At 45.2% G+C, this 21,061-nt stretch overlaps 1 protein-coding gene across 4 annotated transcripts in view; it reads right to left on the bottom strand.

Annotated features, from left to right (window-relative positions):
- Positions 1–21,061, bottom strand: part of LOC100999794 (TIAM Rac1 associated GEF 2) — a 115,476-nt gene that overhangs the window by 35,710 nt on the left and 58,705 nt on the right. For 3 of the 4 annotated variants that reach the window (XM_031661338.1, XM_031661336.1, XM_031661337.1), the window contains one exon: positions 12,246–12,349. In XM_031661338.1, coding sequence (XP_031517198.1) covers positions 12,246–12,349 — 104 coding nt within the window. Of the gene's footprint in view, positions 1–6,541; positions 7,576–12,245; positions 12,350–21,061 lie in introns of those variants that run through there. The other variant, XM_009205825.4, reaches the window with a different exon arrangement.

The following is a 21,061-nucleotide window of genomic DNA, read 5'->3' as shown; positions in this document are numbered from 1 at the left end:
TAACTAATCTCGGCCGGGCGCGGTGGCTCAAGCCTGTAATCCCAGCACTTTGGGAGGCCGAGACGGGCGGATCACGAGGTCAGGAGATCGAGACCATCCTGGCTAACAAGGTGAAACCCCGTCTCTACTAAAAAATACAAAAAACTAGCCGGGCGAAGCGGCGGGTGCCTGTGGTCCCAGCTACTCGGGAGGCTGAGGCAGGAGAATGGCGTGAACCCGGGAGGCGGAGCTTGCAGTGAGCTGAGATCCGGCCACCGCACTCCAGCCTGGGCGACAGAGCCAGACTCAGTCTCAAAAAAAAATAAAAAATAAAAATAAAAATAACTAATCTCACCCAAGCAATTAGACTAAGATAAAAACAAAGTTCAGAATACCACTTGTCTACATAAACACAGTGCTTTTCATATTGTAGGTACTTGATAACTGATTCTGCAATATCAGTAATATTAAGTCAAGACAGAGGCTAGGCTCTTCAGGTGTTTACTCAAAGTAAGGATCACGAACTGACGGTTCATAAATTCCTAAATGGGAAAGCCGTGAAAAAACATTGTAAGACTGAGGAGCTCCCTGGACTTGTCTGCAATTTCTAACATACGTGCATAAGCACTTTTCTGGGGACCCATAGCTTTCATCAGATTCTCAAATGGTCTGCTTGAAATAAGTTCCTAAATAATATAAGTGCATAAAAGAGTGGAGAGCGTCTGGAAATACGGAGTCTAACCATCCTGACCTTCGCATACCATTCTGAGAAGCCTCCACAAATCTTAGCGGTTTTAGCTTCAGTGAAATGCGTGAAGCGCAATAAATGACCGAAGCAAATTCTAATAGGGTTCTGCTAAGATTCTTCTTCTAAGCAGCTCTGCATATTCATGGGGATAAAAAGGGACATCCAGCAGAAAGCTGCTTCGGATCAGGCATTCAGGCAGAAAGACAGACAGGGAGACACATCAGGGCAAGACAGCTGGTCAGACGGACCCTTCAGTTTCACAGATAGGGAAGTTTGACGACTTACCCAAGGATGAGGAAATGGCTCCTCAGTGTAAGACTTAGGGCAAAAACCCCATGTGCTTTTTTTGTTGTTTTTTTTAAACAGAGTCTTGCTCTGTCGCCCATGCTGGAGTGCAGTGGTGCAATCTTGGCTCACTGCAACCTCTGCCTCCCGGGCTTAAGCAGTTTTCGTGCCTCAGCCTCCCAAGTAGCTGGGATTACAGGCATGAGCCACCGTGCCTATCTAATTTTTGTATTTTTAGTAGAGATGGGGTTATACCATGTTGGCCAGGCTGGTCTCGAGCTCCTGGCCTCAAGTGATCCACCCGCCTCAACCTCCCAAAGTGCTAGGACTACAGGTGTGAGCCACCACACCCAGCCACCCATGTGTTCTTACTCCAAGTGTACCCCATGTCGAGGTGGCTTCCCCTAAGAATAGGCAAGAACAGGCCGGGTGTAGTGGCTCACGTCTGTAATCCCAACACTTTGGGAGGCCGAAGAGTGTGGATCACTTGAGGTCAGGAGTTTGAGACCAGCCTGGCTAACATAGTGAAACTCCGTCTCTCCTAAAAATATAAAAATTAGCTGGGCATGGTGGCGTGCACCTGTGGTCCCAGGTACTGAGGAGGCTGAGGAATAAGAATTGCTTGAACCCAGGAGGCAGAGGCTACAGTGAACCAAGACTGCGCCACTGCACTCCAGGCTGGGTGACAAAGCGAGACTCAGAAAGAAAGAAAGACAAGAAAGAAAGAAAGAAAAAGAAAGGAAGGAAAGAAGGAAGGAAGGAAGGAAGGAAGGAAGGAAGGAAGGGCAAGAACCTGCAAATGGTATTTACACTGAGGTTAGTTTGGCCTAAGAAATCAGACTTCCTGCTTTCTTTTCCCACAGAAAACAAAATGGTATCAAGGTCTCCATAGCTCCATCTCTAATCCAGAAGCCCAGAAAGGAAATAAAGATCTAGAAATAGAGGGCTGAGGGGCATGGAGATGGAAGATGGAAGACAGAGGATGGACCTGGGAAAACACTTGCCGTTCAACCCCATCTTCACTCTCATCCAGGTGGGCAAAATTAAAGGGGAGATCTCAGGCAGCTCTGGCAGGAGGTCCCCCGCTACCACCTAAGTTGCAGGGAGCTGGCTGATGACTCCTTGAACTTGGCTTTTTGTTTGCCTTGAAGAGGTGAAACATGTCCCACTTCAAGTGTCATCTCAGATAGGATGAGAGCAAAACCATGGCACCCGCTGTTTCAATGGAGAGAAAAAGTAAGGAGAAGCCTATATCAGAAATAAATGTGGCAAATCAATCATTAGGTGAAGATCAGCATCTCTGCTCAGTCAAGGCCAAATCTTTGTGTGTCCTCAGCTCTGAGTAGTCTCCAAGTCACTTTCCTGTGCATCACTGTCCCAGCAGGATGAGGAAACGGGGGGTAATTATCTCTTCAAGTTAATTTCAGAGCATTCTACCTGACAGGCCTTGATCTTCCAGCCCACCCCAGCGCAGTGATTCACACTGCAGCTCTCACAGCGCTGCTCTCTACAACCTCTCCTTTTTATTTCTTGATTTTGTGATTCTGAAGATGACTCTTAATAATAACTTGGTTTTTTTTTTCTTTCCCAAAAACACAAGATGAAAGATAAAAGTCTGGAGAAGAAGAAAGCAGGGACAGAGGAAGGCAGGTAGGAAAATACTGTGGCACAGACAACAGGAGGAGAAAGAACCAAACACCACATGTTCTCACTCATAAGTGGAAGTTGAACAATGAGAACACATGGACACAGGGAGGGGAACATCACACACGGGGGCCTGTCGAGGGGTGGGGGGCTAGGGGAGGGATAGCGTTAGGAGAAATGCCTAATGTAGGTGATGGGTTGATGGGTGCAGCAAACCACCATGGCACATGCATAGCTATGTAACAAACCTGCACGTTCTGCACATGTAACCCAGAACTTAAAGTATAATAATAATTTAAAAAGAGGTAAGATAGGCTTATTATCTATAACTTCAAGTTTAAAATGATGTCTTCTTTTTGTCCCTAGTTTGTAATGCAAATCCCTATTTTTTCATTAAACTCTTCTCTGCTAAAAAAAAAAAAAAAAAAAAAAGGCTGGGAAGGCAGCTGTGCTGACGAAAGTACCACAGTGATCCAAGGACAGAAAGGAAAGAGGAAGAAGGGCAATCAGCGACCTCCCTGCATCCTTCCAACCTCACCGTGCGCCAGGCGCCATCGTCCTTACTTTCCAGATCAGGAGACACAAGCACTGGTGGGACCAGGCTGGCCCAGGGCTCCTGGGGTTCTTACTGTGCAGCCCGCCAGGGCACTGGACCAGTCTCGCCAGGTTCAAGTCCCCCGGCCTTGCATGATACTCTGCTCCTAGACACACGTGTATTCCATGTTTAACGGAGAAAACACAGGCCCTCTGGCACAGCTGAATGCAGACTCAGAGCCCCAGCCAAAGTGTCATTCAACAACTCAACACCCCCATGTCTGAGTTTTAAAAGCCTCCCTGGCAAAGGCACAGCCAGCTGAGGACTCATCAGGCAACTTCCTGTTGCTGGCAATTTCCCTTTGGCCCCAGTTAGCCCACAGCACAGCCCATGCCAACAGCCCCAGTGCCCACTTTCTAGTTTGCCTCTGTCCAAGGACCCACTTGGCAGGAGGAATCAGCCCAGCTGACGGGAAGGGCCAGTTGCAAGAAATGGCGAGAAAGGTTACCAGCAAGTTTCTTCCGCTGCCTTCCTGCCACGCTCTGTTGTTCGTCCCTCTCTACAGGACAAGCTCTCCATGGCCGAATGGCCTTCCAGGCAGCCACTAGCTTGGAATGCTGTCTTTTGGATTCTCAATATCACTCATTTTTTTTTTTTCCTGTTTTTCCTGTTGACACGTAAGTGACATCGCCAACCGTGTTGAACAGAGCATGTAAATTATCCCTGGCAAAGAAAAGGACAGGCCTCTGTGTGCTCTATGCCACAGTAAAGTCTTCTATAGCCACCCTCTTCCCGCCACACCCAGCAAGGGGTTGGCATCTGCCTGACACATCCACCCTAATGGCCAAGGATAGACCAAGAAGAGCGGGGCACAAATACTCTGGAGCATGGAAAATAGGAAATTAAAAAAAAAAAAAAAAAATCCAACTAACTACAAAGAGGCCAAATGGCCTTTTAGACTCCAACAAAAACTAAGCACAGTCATTTCAAACAAGTCCACAAACTTGCCTCCAAGTCTCTGCCAAGGAAGCGTGGCATTAGAGAGGCAGGATAAGGCATACGGGCTGGCGCCACACTGCCCAACTCTGACCCCGGGCGATCCATGTCCCTGCCGCCTCTCTTCCAGGAGGGGCAAAGTCTGCAGGCCCTCCTCGGCTGGCAGAGCCTCTCAGACTTCACTAAGCATCTCGGTGTTCACAGTCCACTCCCGCTAAAGAGAAAGGCAGATCTAATATACACTAACTGTATTTGGTCACTTGAAGCAACCCTTTGGAAAAGCTCATCCATTGATGACACATACATTAAAAACAGCGGCTACATGGTGAGCCAGACTTCGTCTCCACGCAGACAACGAAGAGGACCCAATTCTTACAGCTTTTGGTTTCTAGTTCGTTTTCATCTCATGGGATGGTTCGGGAGCAGCTGACCACTGACACTAACTTCAAGAACACGGGGTGGGCAGCTGAGATGGTCAAGAATACGGGTGGGCAGCGAAGATGTTCAAGAACACGGGTGGGCAGCGAAGATGTTCAAAAACACGGGTGGGCAGCTAAGATGGTCAAGAACACGGGTGGGCAGCTAAGGTGGTCAAGAACACAGGGTGGGCAGCTAAGAGGGTCAAGGCACACACATGTCTTACTTTCAACAACATTTTATTGAGGTGCTCATATATTTGTTCACAGTTTCCTACCTGCCATCAAATCTCAGATCAAGAGGCCATTAGGTGAGCAGCAGAGAAAAGCTTCACACACACGTATACATGGGAGATGCACCAGGAAGGCGCAGCTTACAGCCTAATCCTCTCTCCCCTGCTTCTGCTGCTCCCAGTTGGACATAATCTCACGTGATCCCTTTGACAGCACCGGGTTGGTGGTGGTGGTATGTTTATTTATAGAGGACGATACACAGGCTTAGAAAGGTTGGGTAACTTGCCCCAGGTCCCATAATGATAAAGCCTGGTGGATGCGAATACAAATTCAGTTTTCCAAGCATCAGGTTGAGTTGAGTTCTTTCCAACATACCACTGCCTCCGAGAAAGCACTACCTGGAATTAGGTCTTTGTGACAGATTATTGTCTTTCTGCTGGAGAGTGCCACGCCCCAAACCATTTTTCAGGGACAAAGCATTTGCCTTGAGGATGCCATCTCTCTGTGCACTAAAATAGGAATTTAGTCACATAACTTGCATTTAGAAATAGTCATGTTTGGTTTTAAGAAAAGGATCTTGATTCTATTCATCTATTGAATAGCCACCATGGAGAAAGACTACGGTTTATAAATAAGTTATCTTTTAGCTTGACTGCCTAACAAAAACACAACCAAAAAGATCTTGCAATAATGCAGGCAAGTATACACCAAAGGAAGACGAATACTCCAAGAATGCTGGAAAGCAAATCATATGGTCCAATAATTTTTGCTTTTCCCTCAGCTTCTTAGATAGGCAAGCTCTTAAAAGCAATTCATGTGAAAAAAAAAAAAAAAAAAAAAAAAAAAACCTCAAAAGGTTAAGCTAAGTGGGTGAGCAGAAATTAAATATGAAATGCAAGTTGTGTTCACGCTGTACACTAAAAACCATAGCCACTAGTGGACGTTCTTTTTTTTTTCTGCCTAGAAAAAATAAACAGGACAAAATATATCAATTATATCTTAAACATGATTAAATTGCAAAGAGCACAACACACAGTTGTCACGCTGTGTATCTCCAGATTCTCAATGCTCTCTGTTCTATCAACACAACGCCTACAAATGGCAAAAATAATCCCTGCCAAAGCTACACTAGGTGATTACATAAAATTCTTCCACAAAGCCGAAAAATTATTTCATCAGGAATAACTAAATTAAAAACTCTGCTTACCTTGTAGAAAACGGGTTTCCTGTGTGTGAATTTTCTTTTACAGCCTTAAACCCAGTGTAAGTATTAATATGTGCTATACTCCAAGGAAATTTTACAAGCATACAATTAATTGCTATATTCAAATTATTCCTTCCTCTCTTTTCAAGCATATTTTGCAGAGTAAATATTTCCCTAGGCCTTTCTGATATCTTTATATTTCAAAAAGATAGAACTATTTCAGAGATGAAGTTAAAGATTTTGGAATGAGAAAGGAACAGTGACAGCGCCACAGAACGGGTATCCAAAAGAAGTTCTCTTATCCTTAGCTGTAAAAAGCACGTAAAGATCGCTGTCAGAATCCCTTCTGGGGAGAAGGGCATCTCTTCTCATCTGCATATCAGTCTTTAGACATTTTTAGAGCAAAATCAACTTTCAATCAAGGAAAGGAAACCGTGCAAGCATGCCTGCATTTGGATCAAAATCTTTACCCGTGAAAATCAAAGCCCTTGTTTACTTACACGCTGTACATAAAAAGGAAAAGTTCAAAGAAACCAGCTCCCTCTGGGAGAACGGATCACATCGAAGTCGGCTGTTGGGAGATGTGTAAGACACGCGTCGTCTCTCCCTCTCATCCCCAGGCAATGAAAAAAATCCCAAACTGCTCTTCCAAGTCACATTCACAAGGACGTCCTAGCGCCACCAAGCTCGTCCTCCACAGCGGCACCGGTGATTGGGGGAAGCTGGCCCCCTGCTCTGTTTCCACCCATGCCGGGAGCCTGCTCTAGAAAGGCACCGGGTTACCACGGACGTGGAGACAACGGGACCACAGAGGGCCACGTCTCCTGAGCCTCAGAGCCAGCTCAGCAGGTGGAGTGCAGGCAGCATGTCTGTGGGGACTGCTTAATACACCTCAAGTTCAGAACAAACCGAAAACTCTTTCAACCTCCTCACCCAAAGGGACATTGTATATTCCTTTCAAACTCCAAACTATTACAATAGCACATGCTAATTGCTAACAATACTGGGGGAAAAAAATCCCCCCTACAGGAGAGGCTGACAGGGTCACACAAAGAGCTATGACAGTAATAGGCACCCTTACAGAGAAGAAGGCAATCAATTAGGAACCATTTGCAGAAATTGCGGGGCTGACAAAAGCCCTGGGTACAGCTGTGCTTCATCAAACCAGGCTTCATTTGATTTTCAAGGGAAATTATTCTTTATTCTAATGTCTAGAATAGTTGTTAGTAAAATATCCCCAACAGCCCAGGTTCAACCAGGGTCTAATCTGAAAAGAAGTTAATGACCCCTGAGAAGACCAGTTGGGCCAGGGCAGGAAGCCCAGAAAACCAGAGGCAGGTCTTCTCCCTGAGGAAAGACCACCTTCTGAGGACACGGCACGGGGCAGGGGGATCCCGAAAAATCCACTCCCAGCACACACTGGGCATTCACCAGACACCTCCCACATTACCACTTCAAAAATAGAAGAGGGCTGGGCACGGTGACTCACACCTGTAATCCCAGCATATTGGGAGGCTGAGGCAGGAGGATTGCTCGAGCCTAGGAGTTTGAGACCAGACTGGGCAACACAGTGATACCTAGTCTCTAAAAACAATAAACAAAATTATCCGGGCATGGTGGCAGGCACCTGTGGTCCCAGCTACTTAGGAGGCTGAGGTGGGAAGATTACTTGAGCCTAGGAGGTCAAAGTGGCAGTGAGTCAAGATCACGCCATTGCACTCCAGGCTGGACAACAGGGTGAGACTTTGTCTCGAAAAATAAAATAAAATTTAAAACAACAACAACAAAATCCAGAAGAGGATTGCTTTAGATATAACATGATGTTTCCAAAAAAAAAAATTAAAATGTTTTTAAAAAAAAAAACAGAACAGAAAAAAATGTAATTCTTAAATTTGAAATTTTCTTTTTCTTCTCACTAATGTCCACCACAGTTTTTATTTTTGATGGCCACTAATTCTTCTTTCCCAAGAAACAAAGAACAGGGAAACTGAGTAACTGCTAAGTATTTACCGAAGATTTTTAAAAATGTACTGAAATCCATCATCATACATGAAAATCTTAAAAAAGGTAAGGTGATAACTACGTTAGATTTGAGAGGAATTTTACAGCAAATGCTTAACATGCTCATATTCTTTCAATAAATTTTTTTCTTCTGTGTTCTTTAGTGTTATTTGCTTTCTCTTTTCTCCACTTTTAACAATGAAAATTGAAGCTCAGATGGCCCCAATTTCAACCTGATTGCAGCTTTCTCTCCTCTTCTAAATTTCTGATGCTCCAATGTTCACTTTGTAAATGTTTTGCTTAGTTACTACAGGCACTGTTAAATAACAGAGTTGGCAATGGCTTTAACATGCTAACTTTTTGCATATCTATTTTGCTGAATCTTAAGATAAACTTTGGGAAAAAATTCAATTTCCTTCTTAAGAGTTCTGATGTGTAACTCAAGCAGATCATAAGAAAGGAGAAGTCATTATCCCTCATGGTGTTGAGATTCCCCTCAAGCTACCATCCTGTGCCAGTGCCCGGAAAGGCACACTTAACTTTTAAATACATGGCCATGCTCCATCAGTGTTTCAGGAGGATTTGATTTTCCAAAAAATTTTAAGTCAGGCCAGGCACAGTGACTCACACCTGTAATCCCAGTACCTCAGGAGGCCGGGGCGGGAGGATGTCTAAAGCCTACGAGTTTGAGACCAGCCTCAGCAACATAGTAAGACCCCATATCTATTTTATTATTAAAATAAGATTTAAAATAATTTAAGACAAAGCCATCAAAACACATCTATTTGATGCTCTAGGATCCACTGCTTCATTAAAAAGCTAATGGATATTAGACATGATATTGGGTTCCCAAAATTAAATAACCCACTAGAGATAGAACAGAGTAGTAGGACTAAAAATGCTGATGAATTTCAGTTTCATAAAATAACTTGCATCCTGGGACATAACCAGGCCAGCGAAGGCAGCTGAGCATTTGCTTTGCATGAGGAATGAGGAGGAGAGGGAGGAGAAATTTGGAAGAAGGTGCATGGAAAATGGGAGAAGAGTGCAAGGAGTGAGGAAGGGAAAGGGAGAAGAGAGGGGAGGCTGAGAGCACATAGCTGCTTCATCAAACCAGCAACTTCAGAACCAAAAGTATCCATTCTGAAGCTGGCAGTCTCTAACCTGGTCCCCTCACACACAGGGGATGTCACCAACCTCCAAAAGGTATGCCACATGGCTCCTCCCATGGGTGTGCCATGCACCTGGCTCCTGGTGGTCTTGATGTCAGCGGTGGCCCATCTAGAGCAATCACTGCCATGACACCGGCCACAGTGGGGGAGGCACGGCCAGGGTTGTGCGTTCCAAGGAACCAGCAGGAGCTGGGAATGTGGAAGCCCTGTCCAATTCTGAAGTGGCAGGGCGGGAGCCTCGTGCTCCTCAGGCACAGCTGCAGCTGCCCAGCTGTGGCTCTGGACCCAGACATCCCTGTGCTCTTGGGGACCAAGAGCAGGAAGGATCCCCGCCCTCCCAGGCACTGCTGCAGCCGCCTAGCCGCAACTGTGGACCCAGGCATCTCTGCACTCTCAGGGGCCTGGGAAGGACCCCCTGCTGCCACAGGCTCGAAAGTAGCCTGCTCCCACTGCCTGGCTTCTCCCTAGTCCTGGTGCCCACTCTGGTCTTAGAGCAAATGTGGGTCTGAGTCCAGGCACTATTGCAACTCAGCCAGGTGTGGACACGCTCAGGGCAGCGCTGACATGCCAGCCCCCTGCTGTACTTTGGGCACCAATGGGCATGGGAAGCAGGCCAAGGAGGGGACTGAGGGCAGCTTGGCCCTGGCCTGCAGGCACCTTTGGCACAAACAGCCTGGGCACCATGAACAGTGGCAGGACACAGGCTCCTGGGTAGAAAGGGGTGGGTCCCCAGAAAAGTCCCACCTTTAAGCTGGGGAAGGCCTGAAGTCTGGGGGCCAAGCTGCCAGTCCCACAGACCAGAGTGGGAACTTATGGAGCTTTTTCTGGGCCTGCCCAAAGCCACCATGGACCAATCAGTACACACTTCCTCCCCTCCGAAGCACATAAAAACCCTGGACTCAGCCAGACTCAAAGAGACAATGAGACAACCAGCTGAGGCAAGGAGCTACTCCAGGGTCTCCTCTCTGCTTAAAGCTAAGCAGACATCAGTACTACCAGCTGTGGAGCAGAGCTACCCACTCCAGGGTCTGGTCTCTGCTGAGAGGTGAACACTCTATGGGATGACCAGCCTGCAGAGAGAAGTTACCCACTGTGGGTTTCCTCTGAGCTGTTCTATAGCTCAGTAAAGCTCCTCTTCACCTTGCTCATCCTCCCCTTGTCTGCATACCTCATTCTTCCTGGTCATGGGACAAGAATTCAGGACCTCCCTAATGGCAGGGCTGAAAGAGCTACAACACAAACAGGACCAAAACACGCCCCTTGCTCGCCACATTACAGGTGACAAGGAGAGAGGAGAGGAGGAGAGAAGAGCTGCAGCCCTTCAGGGAGCCCAGACCCAGGAGTTCCCAGAACTAGGGCTATGCCACCCTCTTTGGGGTTCAGCGGTTCCTGGCATCTCCAAGCTTCCAGGTACTGGTGCAGGCCATGGAAGCTGCTTGTAGTATGTGTGATCCAGCCATAGCTTCACAGGGAACCAGCGCCCGTGCTAGAGCCTGGAGCTGCTGCCTGCCCCACCACAGCCAGCTTCCCTGCCTGTGCATGGTGGCCAGACCCCACACATGCTCACTGACACACCCCTCACCACTGCACTCACTGACATACCCCTCACTACTCTGCTCACTCTTGGCAGGCACGGGATGCAGGCCAGTAGTGTAAGTCGAGCACAATCTGCCAGGTCGAGTAGGCCTAGTGGGCCCAAGAAAAAGTTGGGCAAAGGCACCCTTGGCCACAGAGGTTTCCGGCTGGTAAAGTGATACCCCAAGAATCTTGTGATAGTGTTAGTCTAAACCCAACTGAGGCATTGTTCCACTTTATAACTTTCATTTAAATGCTATCATTGCTTCTATTTCTTCCATTCTTATTTTGTATTTAAGACAAATACAATACAGAAGATGTATAATTTCAAAATCAATTAAAAACTGGACTGGTTATTAGCACAGATTATGTCAATCAGACCATTTCTGAAAGGGTAGCAGCTAATGAACAGTTAAAAATGCAGGAAAGGAATGGAATGTAACAAATGCTGCCAAGGATGTGGATAAAGTAGAAGCCTCCTACATTGCTGCTGGGAATGTCAAATAGTGCAGCATTGTGGGAGACCATGGGCTGTTCCTCAAAAACCTAAACAGAGAATCACCACATGACCTGGCGATTCCACTCCTTGGCCTGAAAACAAGCATTCATGCAGATAACTCTTACACCAACATTCACTCCAGCATCACCCACAATAGCAGCAATAATCCAAGTGTCTATTAACAGATGAATGAACAAAATGTGATGTATCCGTATAATGGAATATTATTTGGCTGTAAAAAAGAATGAAAGCCTGACACATGCTACAACCTGGATTAACCCAGAAGACATATGTTAAGTGAAATAAGCCAGAAACAAAACGACAAATATTGTGCCTAGAAACTGGCACCTAGAAATGTATATGAGGTACCTAGAAATTGGCAAATAAGACAGAAAGTAGAATAGAAGTTACGGGGGAGTTAAAAGCGGAGGAAATAGAGAGTTATTGTTTAAGGGGTACAGAGTTTCTGTACCCCTTGCAAACCAGTGTGAATATACTTAATGCCAAAGCAGCATACACTTGAAAATAGTAAAAAAGGAATATTTTGTGTTATATATGTTTTATCACACAAAATGACAACATTCCAAAAATAATTTATCTTCAGCCAAAAATATATATATATATAAGAAAGAAACAGAATACTAATTAACACCTTTTGACAAGGTTTTCCTTGTCAAAATCACTAAGCAAAGCCAGCACTATATATGAACAGCAGAGTGTACACTGCTCTTTGATGGCATACCAGAAGTCATGGAGGAGTTCTAGCTAAAGTAAATGGTTCCGATTAGTACTTCACTTCAAAAAAAATACATACATAAGGAAGCTGTATCCTTAAAAAATATATATATATATATATGTTGAACTGCTGGACCTGGAGATAGGTAACTCCATCTCCTTTCCCCACCTTGGGTAAGAGCCTGCCAGGTTCGTGGTTTGCGATTTAGGCCAGTATCTTACCCTGAATGTCTGCTCCATTTTCTCCCTGTGGGAAACCTGATCCAGAGTGCCATCTGTCTGACTCCTTTTCAGACCTGTTGTGATATCAGGGACGTTGCTGAAATCTGCATGAAAAATGACAAAAACGTACATGAGTTTGGTCATTTGCAGAGAATAATAACGCCTGGTTGAAAGGCTCAGATGGAGAAACCAAAGGAGAAAACAACCTAGGAGGCAGTACAGAGCAGTCCTGAATAACACTGAGGTTACAATTATGCACACAGATGGTCTTCTGAAACAGATCTAGGCTCTTGCTAATTGAAAAGGCAACATCTGCCTGCTTTGGTCAAAAGAGACCAATCAAAATAATGACTTAAATGCCCTGTCACTCTTCTCATTGTTGTATAAACTATACTTCCCTAAGCTCTGGTCTTGAGTAATTTATTTGGACCTACAATCAAACAGCAACAATTTTGTTGGTATTTCCCTATTTTTGGCTAAGGGAAGGCAAAATTACCAGGGAATCTTGGAAACCAATGATGGAATATTATACTTATTACAATCTACAACTTGCTCATTTACAAGCATGTTTCTTTGGCTGGCATCAACCACAATTGCATCCTAACTTAAAGGTCCAAGAAGATCAGTAAACCCTTATTAACTTCCAGAGTAAAGGCTAAGAAATAATATGGGCCAGGTGTGGTGGCTCATGCCTGCAATCTCAGCCCTGTGGGAGGCCAAGGCGGGAGAATCACTTAAGACCAGGAGTTCGAGACCAACCTGGGCAACATAGTGAGACCTTGTCTTTACAAGAAATTAAAAAAAGAAAAAATCAGGCACAGTGGTATGCAGCTATAATCCCAGTTACTTGGAGGGCTGAGGCAGGAGGATTGCTTGAGCCCAGGAGTTCAAGGCTGCAGTGAGCAGTAATCGTGCCACTGCACTCCAGTCTGGATAACAGAATGAGACCCTACCAAGAAAGGAAAGAAGAGGAAAGAGGAGGGGAAGGAAGGGGAAGAAAGGGGTGGGGAAGGGAGGGGAGGGGGTAATAATTAAAATATAAAAATAATAAAAATAAAAATTTTAAATTTAAGTAAATTAAAAACTAAAACATTAAAAATTTTAAATAAATAATATGAAATAAGTAGAACACATAGTTTTCCAGCCTACAACTGGAAGCACACATCCCATCCTCAGCACTCTTCTCCAATAGAGACAGAAAGCCCAGCCTCTATCAAAACATAACACAAGTTTTCATCGTAATTCTTGTATTTGATAGAATGTCCCCTCAACTAGGTGAAACCAGATGATTTCTGATCCCATCCAGGTACAAGAAATCAGTCTGAGCTGATCTAGGCCCAAGAGGCTTGGATAGACTTGCAAACAAAGAAACTGCCCAGCATGATGGGGGCAGGGAAGATGGTTTCTAGAAAATCTTTAGAAGCTAGGGGAACCCCTGGAGGTTAGCACAGCTGAGACAGAAGAATGCCAGGAGCAGGTTCATGCTGATATTACCAACCACTACACAGGCACTCACATCTAAGATAGGGAAAGGTCTCCGGAAAACATATAATGATCTACAAAATTCTGCAGCTCTAATTTTTTTCTTCCGTTTCCTCTTCCAACACCCTAATCTCATCCAGATAAGGACCAGACAGATAATCTCGGTCATACCTCACTGCTGTTGGTTGCAAAGTTAGCCCAGGGAAGGCAGTGCTGACCCGAAAGGCATGAGGCTCCCTGGGGAAATTTTGAGTAGCAATGACAAGCAAGGATACTTGGGCCTGCCTCCCCTAGTCCCGTAATGCCACAACACAGAGGCAGTCCCCTCACCAACAAGCTGACTGCACGGGAAGTAAGACGAAACCCTCAAATCCAAGTGACCCACCGCTGTCTTCTAAGACTGCCCCCTTTCTCTGATGTGTATACCTTGGCTTAAGGGAGACCAATTTATGTAAGTTCCAAAAGAACAGCAGCCCTTACTCCTATTGCATCCAGCCTAAATGCATCTCTCCGTTCCCGCACTCAGTACATACTTCTTGAGTAGCAGCTGTTTTCCAGGCACTGTGTGAGCAGCTGGGGATGCAAAAATGAGTGAAATGCTCTCACGGGCTGCTTCTAGTCTGGGGAGAGGCAGTTGGTGAGGGAGAGGCAGTTGGTGAGGGAGGGGCGGGTGGAGAGATGAGTGCAACCAAGTGTCACAGATGCTATCAGGGAAGTCCACAGGCTGCTGAGTGGGGACACTCAGGAAGTAAGTCAATTCTCCCTGGGCCCTTAAAACACTTCAGAGGAAAGCAGACATGTGAGCAAAGGCTTTATGTCGGCGGAGTATCTATTTGACTTTCAAGCTGAAGATGACAAGGCAGGGTGGGCAGCGGGGAGAGGGGATTCCAGGGCTGGAAGCGGCCTGAGTAAAGACGAATGATAGGAGGAGCCGGGTACCATCGGGGAACTTGCCGAGTGTGGCTGCACAGAGTGGGGCAGAGATGGAAGACTGTCCTCGATGGACGGATGGATGGAGGACAAGAAAGTCATAGTGACATCACAGGTACAAGGTGTAAGGACCAGAACATCACAGAAGAGAGCAACAGAAGGAAGTAAGGGAGGGTTGAGCATTTGAGGAGGTAGATTTCATAGGTCCCCTCTTTGTCATTTATTAGATATAAGAAGATACAGAAAAGAGAGGCATCAAGGAAGACTGATTTCTACGTCCTAGGTGACTGGGTAGATGGGAAACGCAACAAGGGGAGAACTGGGGATAACAAGCTTAGCTTCCGCAATGCTGAGTCTGAGACACGTGCGGGCCATGCAGGGGGAGATTTTCAGTGGTCGGGAGTCCAGAGTCTAAAGCCCAGAAAGGTCTTCACGGAGACATGGATTTGCAAGTCATCAGACTATCTCTCCACAGTAGTGAAGTCAAGGGAGTGGAGGACATCAAGAGGACCGAGGAGAGAACCATAGAAACATCAGTGTATAAGGGTACGGGAGAGGGTGACCCTCGAGAGAGGTACCTTTCTTTTTATAGAGAAGTAAAAAAGAAGTATAAGGCCATCAAAAAAGAGTCATGTCACAGAAGCCACACAACGTAAAAGTGCATTACCTAGGTTACAGAATGAAATTTGCACTAGTGCTGCCTTTACCTTGTAAATAAGGAGCCCTGGTATTTCCTAAGAGTTACTTCAAGTACAGGAAATAGGACACGCGATCCACATGCACATTCATGGATGACAGGGATTTCACAGTGCCTGCTGCACATCAGGCATGTACTAAGTACCAGGGATACAAAGATGAACAAGACCTTGAGTCCCATGAAGAACTCAGCTGTGGCAAAGGCATAAGGAGCTTTGGAGCCCGAGGTGCCAGATGGATGTTGGTGAAAATAGCACGGCTGATGTCAAAAGCGGGTGCCAAGTGAATCCTGAGTCATCTGAGTCAAACTCTTCACAAGATTTTGGAACTTAAACACTGAAAACTCCCCGAACCACTGTTCGCCTCTTATAAAGGAGACCAAGAGGTACTCATTCACTTAGCGAGAAAGAGACTCATTTCAGGTAAGCATGAGAAATGGGGCAACGTGTACCTGGTAAGAGAATATTGACCCTTCCCATCAGAACCCTGCTCACTCCAGGATAAAGGCTTAGCTTTGAATCAGTGAGGTTCCCTTAGGCCCCCTAGAACCCCTTAACTTCAAGGAAACTTTGGGTGCCACCAGGTTCTAAGGCACAGGCTTGGATAGGATGGCCCAAAGGCACCAGCTCCCACTGAGGCTGGCCCTGGGGATCTGAGAAGAGAAGGCAGCTGTGGGCAGTTCCTGAGATCTGCCAAGACAGGAAATCTCAGAGGTGTTCTACTGCTCAAGTTTCCCCCAGGTGGAATGCATCTGGGCATACACAGAGTCCCTGCGGCCACCAGCAATGTGCCAGCACTGTCCTGGACATGACAGAGCACAGGAGAATCCGAGCTGGACAGTGTTCACAGCTGTCATCCCCAGCTCTGGGAGCCTCCAATTTTACCAGGACCTGTATCCCCATAAAGGGAGGGTGCCCTTAGTGTTCTTTAGAGAAGAGACATGAGATGAAAGTACATTCTGGAAGAATAGAAGACTGGCTTTAAAAAGAGTGGAGGCTGGTAAAATCCGAATGCTTATTTACAAAGCTGTTTAAAACAGGCATCCTGTCCTGGGTGCCAAATGCCTATACATAGCCCCCTTATATTCTGCCCACGTCCTGAGCACCAGCTGCTAAAGGCAGTAAATATATCCTGCCCCTCCCAGGCGAAAATCTGGCTTCCCACCTGGGAGAGCCTCATCAGGACATATACAGCGCAACATGTTTTAGGGGCTGTTTGTCCCTATCAGAGAGTAATAAGCACTTGCTTCCTGCCCGCCCTGCACTCAGCATTGTACAGTACAGATGTTCAGACATGCTCCAGAAAAAGCCTCTGGCCGATCTGACTGCAAATCATGAAAAAAACAAATTATAAATTCAAGTCAAGAGTTATCTATTTGTATCTGATTAATACATCCTTTTCTCGTTCTCATCACATTCCTCATGGAAATTAACAGTTGTGGGCAGAGGTCTAACAATTTGAAAAAAATCTAACATTTAGCACAGCCAACAAGAGCTTCTACTTAGCAGAAGAGCTTCTACTTAGCAGTTGAGCCAGCAGAGCTGCAATGTCCCAAGTTACAATCTGGCCCCCTCAATTTGGATCTGTCATTTAATTTACTTATCCCCTAATTCCCATGGGTGCCAGACACTGTGCATCCACTGAGTACAAGGTGCCATGACCAGAGTAGTCATGAGACCAGGCTCAGCCATCTTTCTCCTTTAATCAACATGCTGTGGGCTGGGCGCTGTGGCTCACACCTGTAATTCCAGCACTTCAGGAGGCTAAGGGGAGTAGATCACGAGGTCAGGAGATCGAGACTATCCTGGCTAACATGGTGAAACCCCGTCTCTACTAAAAATACAAAAAATTAGCCGGACGTGGTGGCGGGCGCCTGTAGTCCCAGCTACTCGGGAGGCTGAGGCAGGAGAATGGTGTGAACCCGGGAGGCGGAGGTTACAGTGAGCCGAGATCACACCACTGCACTCCAGCCTGGGCAACAGAGCGAGATTCCATCTCAAAGCAAACAAACAAACAAACAAAAAACCATGCTGTGGACACTCCAGGCAGGCTACCACAGAAAATGTCTGCCTCCCTGCTCTTCTGCACAGCCTATAGCTCCTTACAGACAACTGGGGAACATTTGTGGCTTTAGGTTTGAGACACCTGGTCATTCAGCTTCCTCCTGAACTGTGCATCAGTACCTGGCCCATTAGCACCATGGTCAGCCAAGTCACTGGCAACCCCAGATCCTTTTACAACGAAAGGGCAAAATTTGTTCAAGGAACATCCTGGGTACCAACTTAAAAACAGAAATATCAGAAAATGTTGAAGTTAAGGTTGCCTCACCCACACAGCTCGTAATCTGAATTCAAAATGTACAGTTACATCATTTCCAAATCCAACCTAGCACAGTTAATATGCAAATGTGTGGGTTTCGCCATTTCTTTTTCCTGTTGCCCAGAAAGCACCAATAGACCTAGGTGCTCACTGTGATAGGCTCAAGGGGGAATTCTTTGGAAATGGGCAGCAATGGGAAGCTTGGGAGAAGGCCTGGCATGCATGATGGCGTCCCTGCCAGCACCCCACCTGCAGCTTAATCCTAAGGAAGCCTGACTCTCCTCAGGCAGCTATGTATGGTTCATCTGGCTGATGCCATCCCATAACCCCAGTCGTGCCGGCAGCCTCCTCCCTACTCAACCAGGCAGCAAGAGACTAGGCAACAAAGTTCTCTGTAGTCCCTGGACACCGACCAGGTGGCCACCAGCAGACCCTGGAGACACCAGGCAGCTCCTGATCTTAAGGACAGGTAGGGAAGAGTTCCCCCGCCTTTCCAGCAGCCAGGATGGGGACTCCTGAGGACAGACAACTGGTTCCTAGAAAAAGTGATCTGAGAACCACTCCACCCCAAAGTCTGAGAGTACCTCCCCAGTTCTCAGGAACAGCAATTAAAGAGAAATTAAATTAAAAATCTCAACATGGTATTAATCCGTAGCCAAAAGCAAGAAATGCAAAGTGACAAGAGAGTATTTGTTTTCTCTTCTTAGGTACAAGATGACTTTTTTTTCCTAGAAATTAATAATGGTAGTTGCTATGGTTTGAATGTGTTCCCCAGAATTCACATGTTGGAAGCTTAATCCTCAATGCAGCAGTGTTGGGAGGTAGACTTAGTGGGAGGTGTTGAGGTCATGAGGGCTCTACCCATGACTCATGAATATTAATGCCATGATAAAAAGGGCTCTCAGCAGTGGCTCTGTTCTCTTCCGCTGTTTACTCTTCCACCTTCAGCCATGTGAGGATGCAGCGTTCAAGGTGCCATCTTGACCTAATGGCACCTTGATACTGGATTTCCCAGCCTCTAGGACTGCGAGTCCATAAATTTGTTTCAAAATTACCCAGTGTGTTTTGTTTCAAAATTACCCAGTGTGTGGTATTCTTTACAGTAGCGCAAATGAACTAAGACAGCAGTCACGGCATCGGAAAAAGCCGTGCTTCAATATACGGACTAAGGATTCATTTGAAATAGACTAAAAGTATCAGGCATGAGAATGAAAACTGTTTTTAAAATATGTTTTTCATGCTTCAAAGCATATATTATAGTACACTGATTTTTAATACTCTCATCTCCAAAGGGTCCTTTTTGATAATATATACTTTTACTATCCTGAAATAAAAATCATTCTTAATATAATCTACCTCCATACATAGTTTCTTCAAAAGCAATATACTACCCTAAAAATAACACAAAAAGAAAAATACAAGGAAAGTAATTTATAATTAAAAACCATGTGTTTGAATACTTTGTTTGAATTATACTCCATATGTAAAGGCAGCAAAACCTCTCCAGCAGCCGTGAGGAAGCTGTCAGCCACTGGCTCTACAGGCTTTGTCCCAAGCTTCATCACAGACCAGTGCAGAGTGTGCCTTAGTGGTATGACCATCAGTGACGTGATTTTCCAAAATGACAAAACTCTTGGCAAAGTTCTGAGCAAAACAAAGGATGTGCTTCCCTTTTTTATTGGGTTGCCATCTTCCCAGAAAATCCAAGTACCCTATAGCTGTGTGGAAAAAATAATTTGCATTTCTTTGTAAAATGGAGGTAATTCCTAGCTCAGATAATTATACGCATGTTTTTTTCACCTCCACTAAGGTCCAGTTGAACAATGTGCAATATATGGGATTAACTTGATCACTGTAAGATGTCCAGCAACCATGTCTCCAACTACCAAACGTCACCATCCCTGGAATCATTATGATAACCAAAAACAGAATCACAAACTTCCCAAATGTCAGCGCCACCACCTCTGAGAACTGCCTCTGCCCCTCCCCGTGGCCAGGACCTCAACTTTACTTCTAGGAAAATCAAGTGGCATCAGGGGACGCAAAATGCACCCAACCCATAGTATTTTGCACCCTCTGAGTATTAGCCTCCCTCACTTCCCAAAGAAAGATAAAATATACTCACTAAAGAAATTAAAAATATAGCAGCCAGATAACGATGAAGTGTATTTCAGTGGGACTCTCATCTCAGGCTCAAAAAATGTTTTTAGTTGATTAAATCGTTAATCCTTAGAAACCCCTTCTGATGTGAAAACTATAGAAGAATAATTTTCTAAGAAGACTGAAAAAAATCTAAAAAATAATGTCAAAGTAGTTACAAGTGAATAATAAATGGTTTAATTAAGTTTTCAACTACATAATCCATTGTGGCATTACAGTTACACGTCTCTGACATTTAATACTTACATTCTACTATCTACTCACATCCAGATAAAATAATGTACTTTGTTTGAATTCTGCTATTAATCTATTTGATTTACTCAGTTTCTCTATTCAGTTTCTCAGAATTTATCCTATGCAATTTCATAAATGAAACACTTGTAGAGAATCAAAGAATTTTAGATCAGAAAAGAAACTCCGAAATTACCCCATTCAATTCCTTCATTTTATGTATCTTTTGTTTTTTAAAAAAGTACAAATGCAATTTTAAGAAAAGATTAAAATTTTGGTAAATCAAAGCTGCCAGCTGAGGCTTAATAGCATTATGTAAATAGAAAATTAAGACTTTTTTTCAGTTCTCCAAGCTTCACCCACTATTACAAAACTCTGCATTAATGCTCATAGCCAGTTATCTCAGTACAAAGAGCACATTGAACATTTGCAAAGAACATCTTTGCAAATCTCTCCTTTTATTTTATTTTATTTTATTTTTCTTTGAGACAGAGCCTTGCTCTGTTGCCCAGGCTGGAATGCAGTAGTGGAACTCAGCTCATTGCAACCTCTGCTTCCCAGAGGTGATTCTCGCGTCTCAGCCTCTCCGGGAGCTGGGACTATGGGTACACACCACCATACCCAGCTAATTTTGTTTGTTTGTTTGTTTGTTTGTTTTTGTATTTTTAATAGAGACAGGGTTGACCATATTGGCCAGGATGGTCTCAAACTCCTGACCGCAAGTGATCCACCCACCTCAGCCTCCCAAAGTGCTGGGATTACAGGCGTGAGCCACCGCGCCCAGCCACAATCTCTCCTTTTAAATTTAACTTTGTGGCCAGTGGGGTGATTCATGCCTATAAACCCAGAATTCTGGGAGGCCAAGGCAGGAGGATTGCTTGTGGTCAGGAGTTCAAGACCAGCCTGGGCAACATGGAAAGACTCCACCTCTATTTAAAAAAAAAAAAAAAAAAAAGGTTATCCAGTATGGTGTTGCACACCTGTAGTCCCAGCCACTC

This window comes from Papio anubis, unplaced genomic scaffold (genome assembly GCF_008728515.1).
Source record: "Papio anubis isolate 15944 unplaced genomic scaffold, Panubis1.0 scaffold132, whole genome shotgun sequence".
Classification (NCBI taxonomy): Eukaryota; Metazoa; Chordata; class Mammalia; order Primates; family Cercopithecidae; genus Papio; species Papio anubis.
This window is presented reverse-complemented; position numbering and strand designations above follow the sequence as displayed.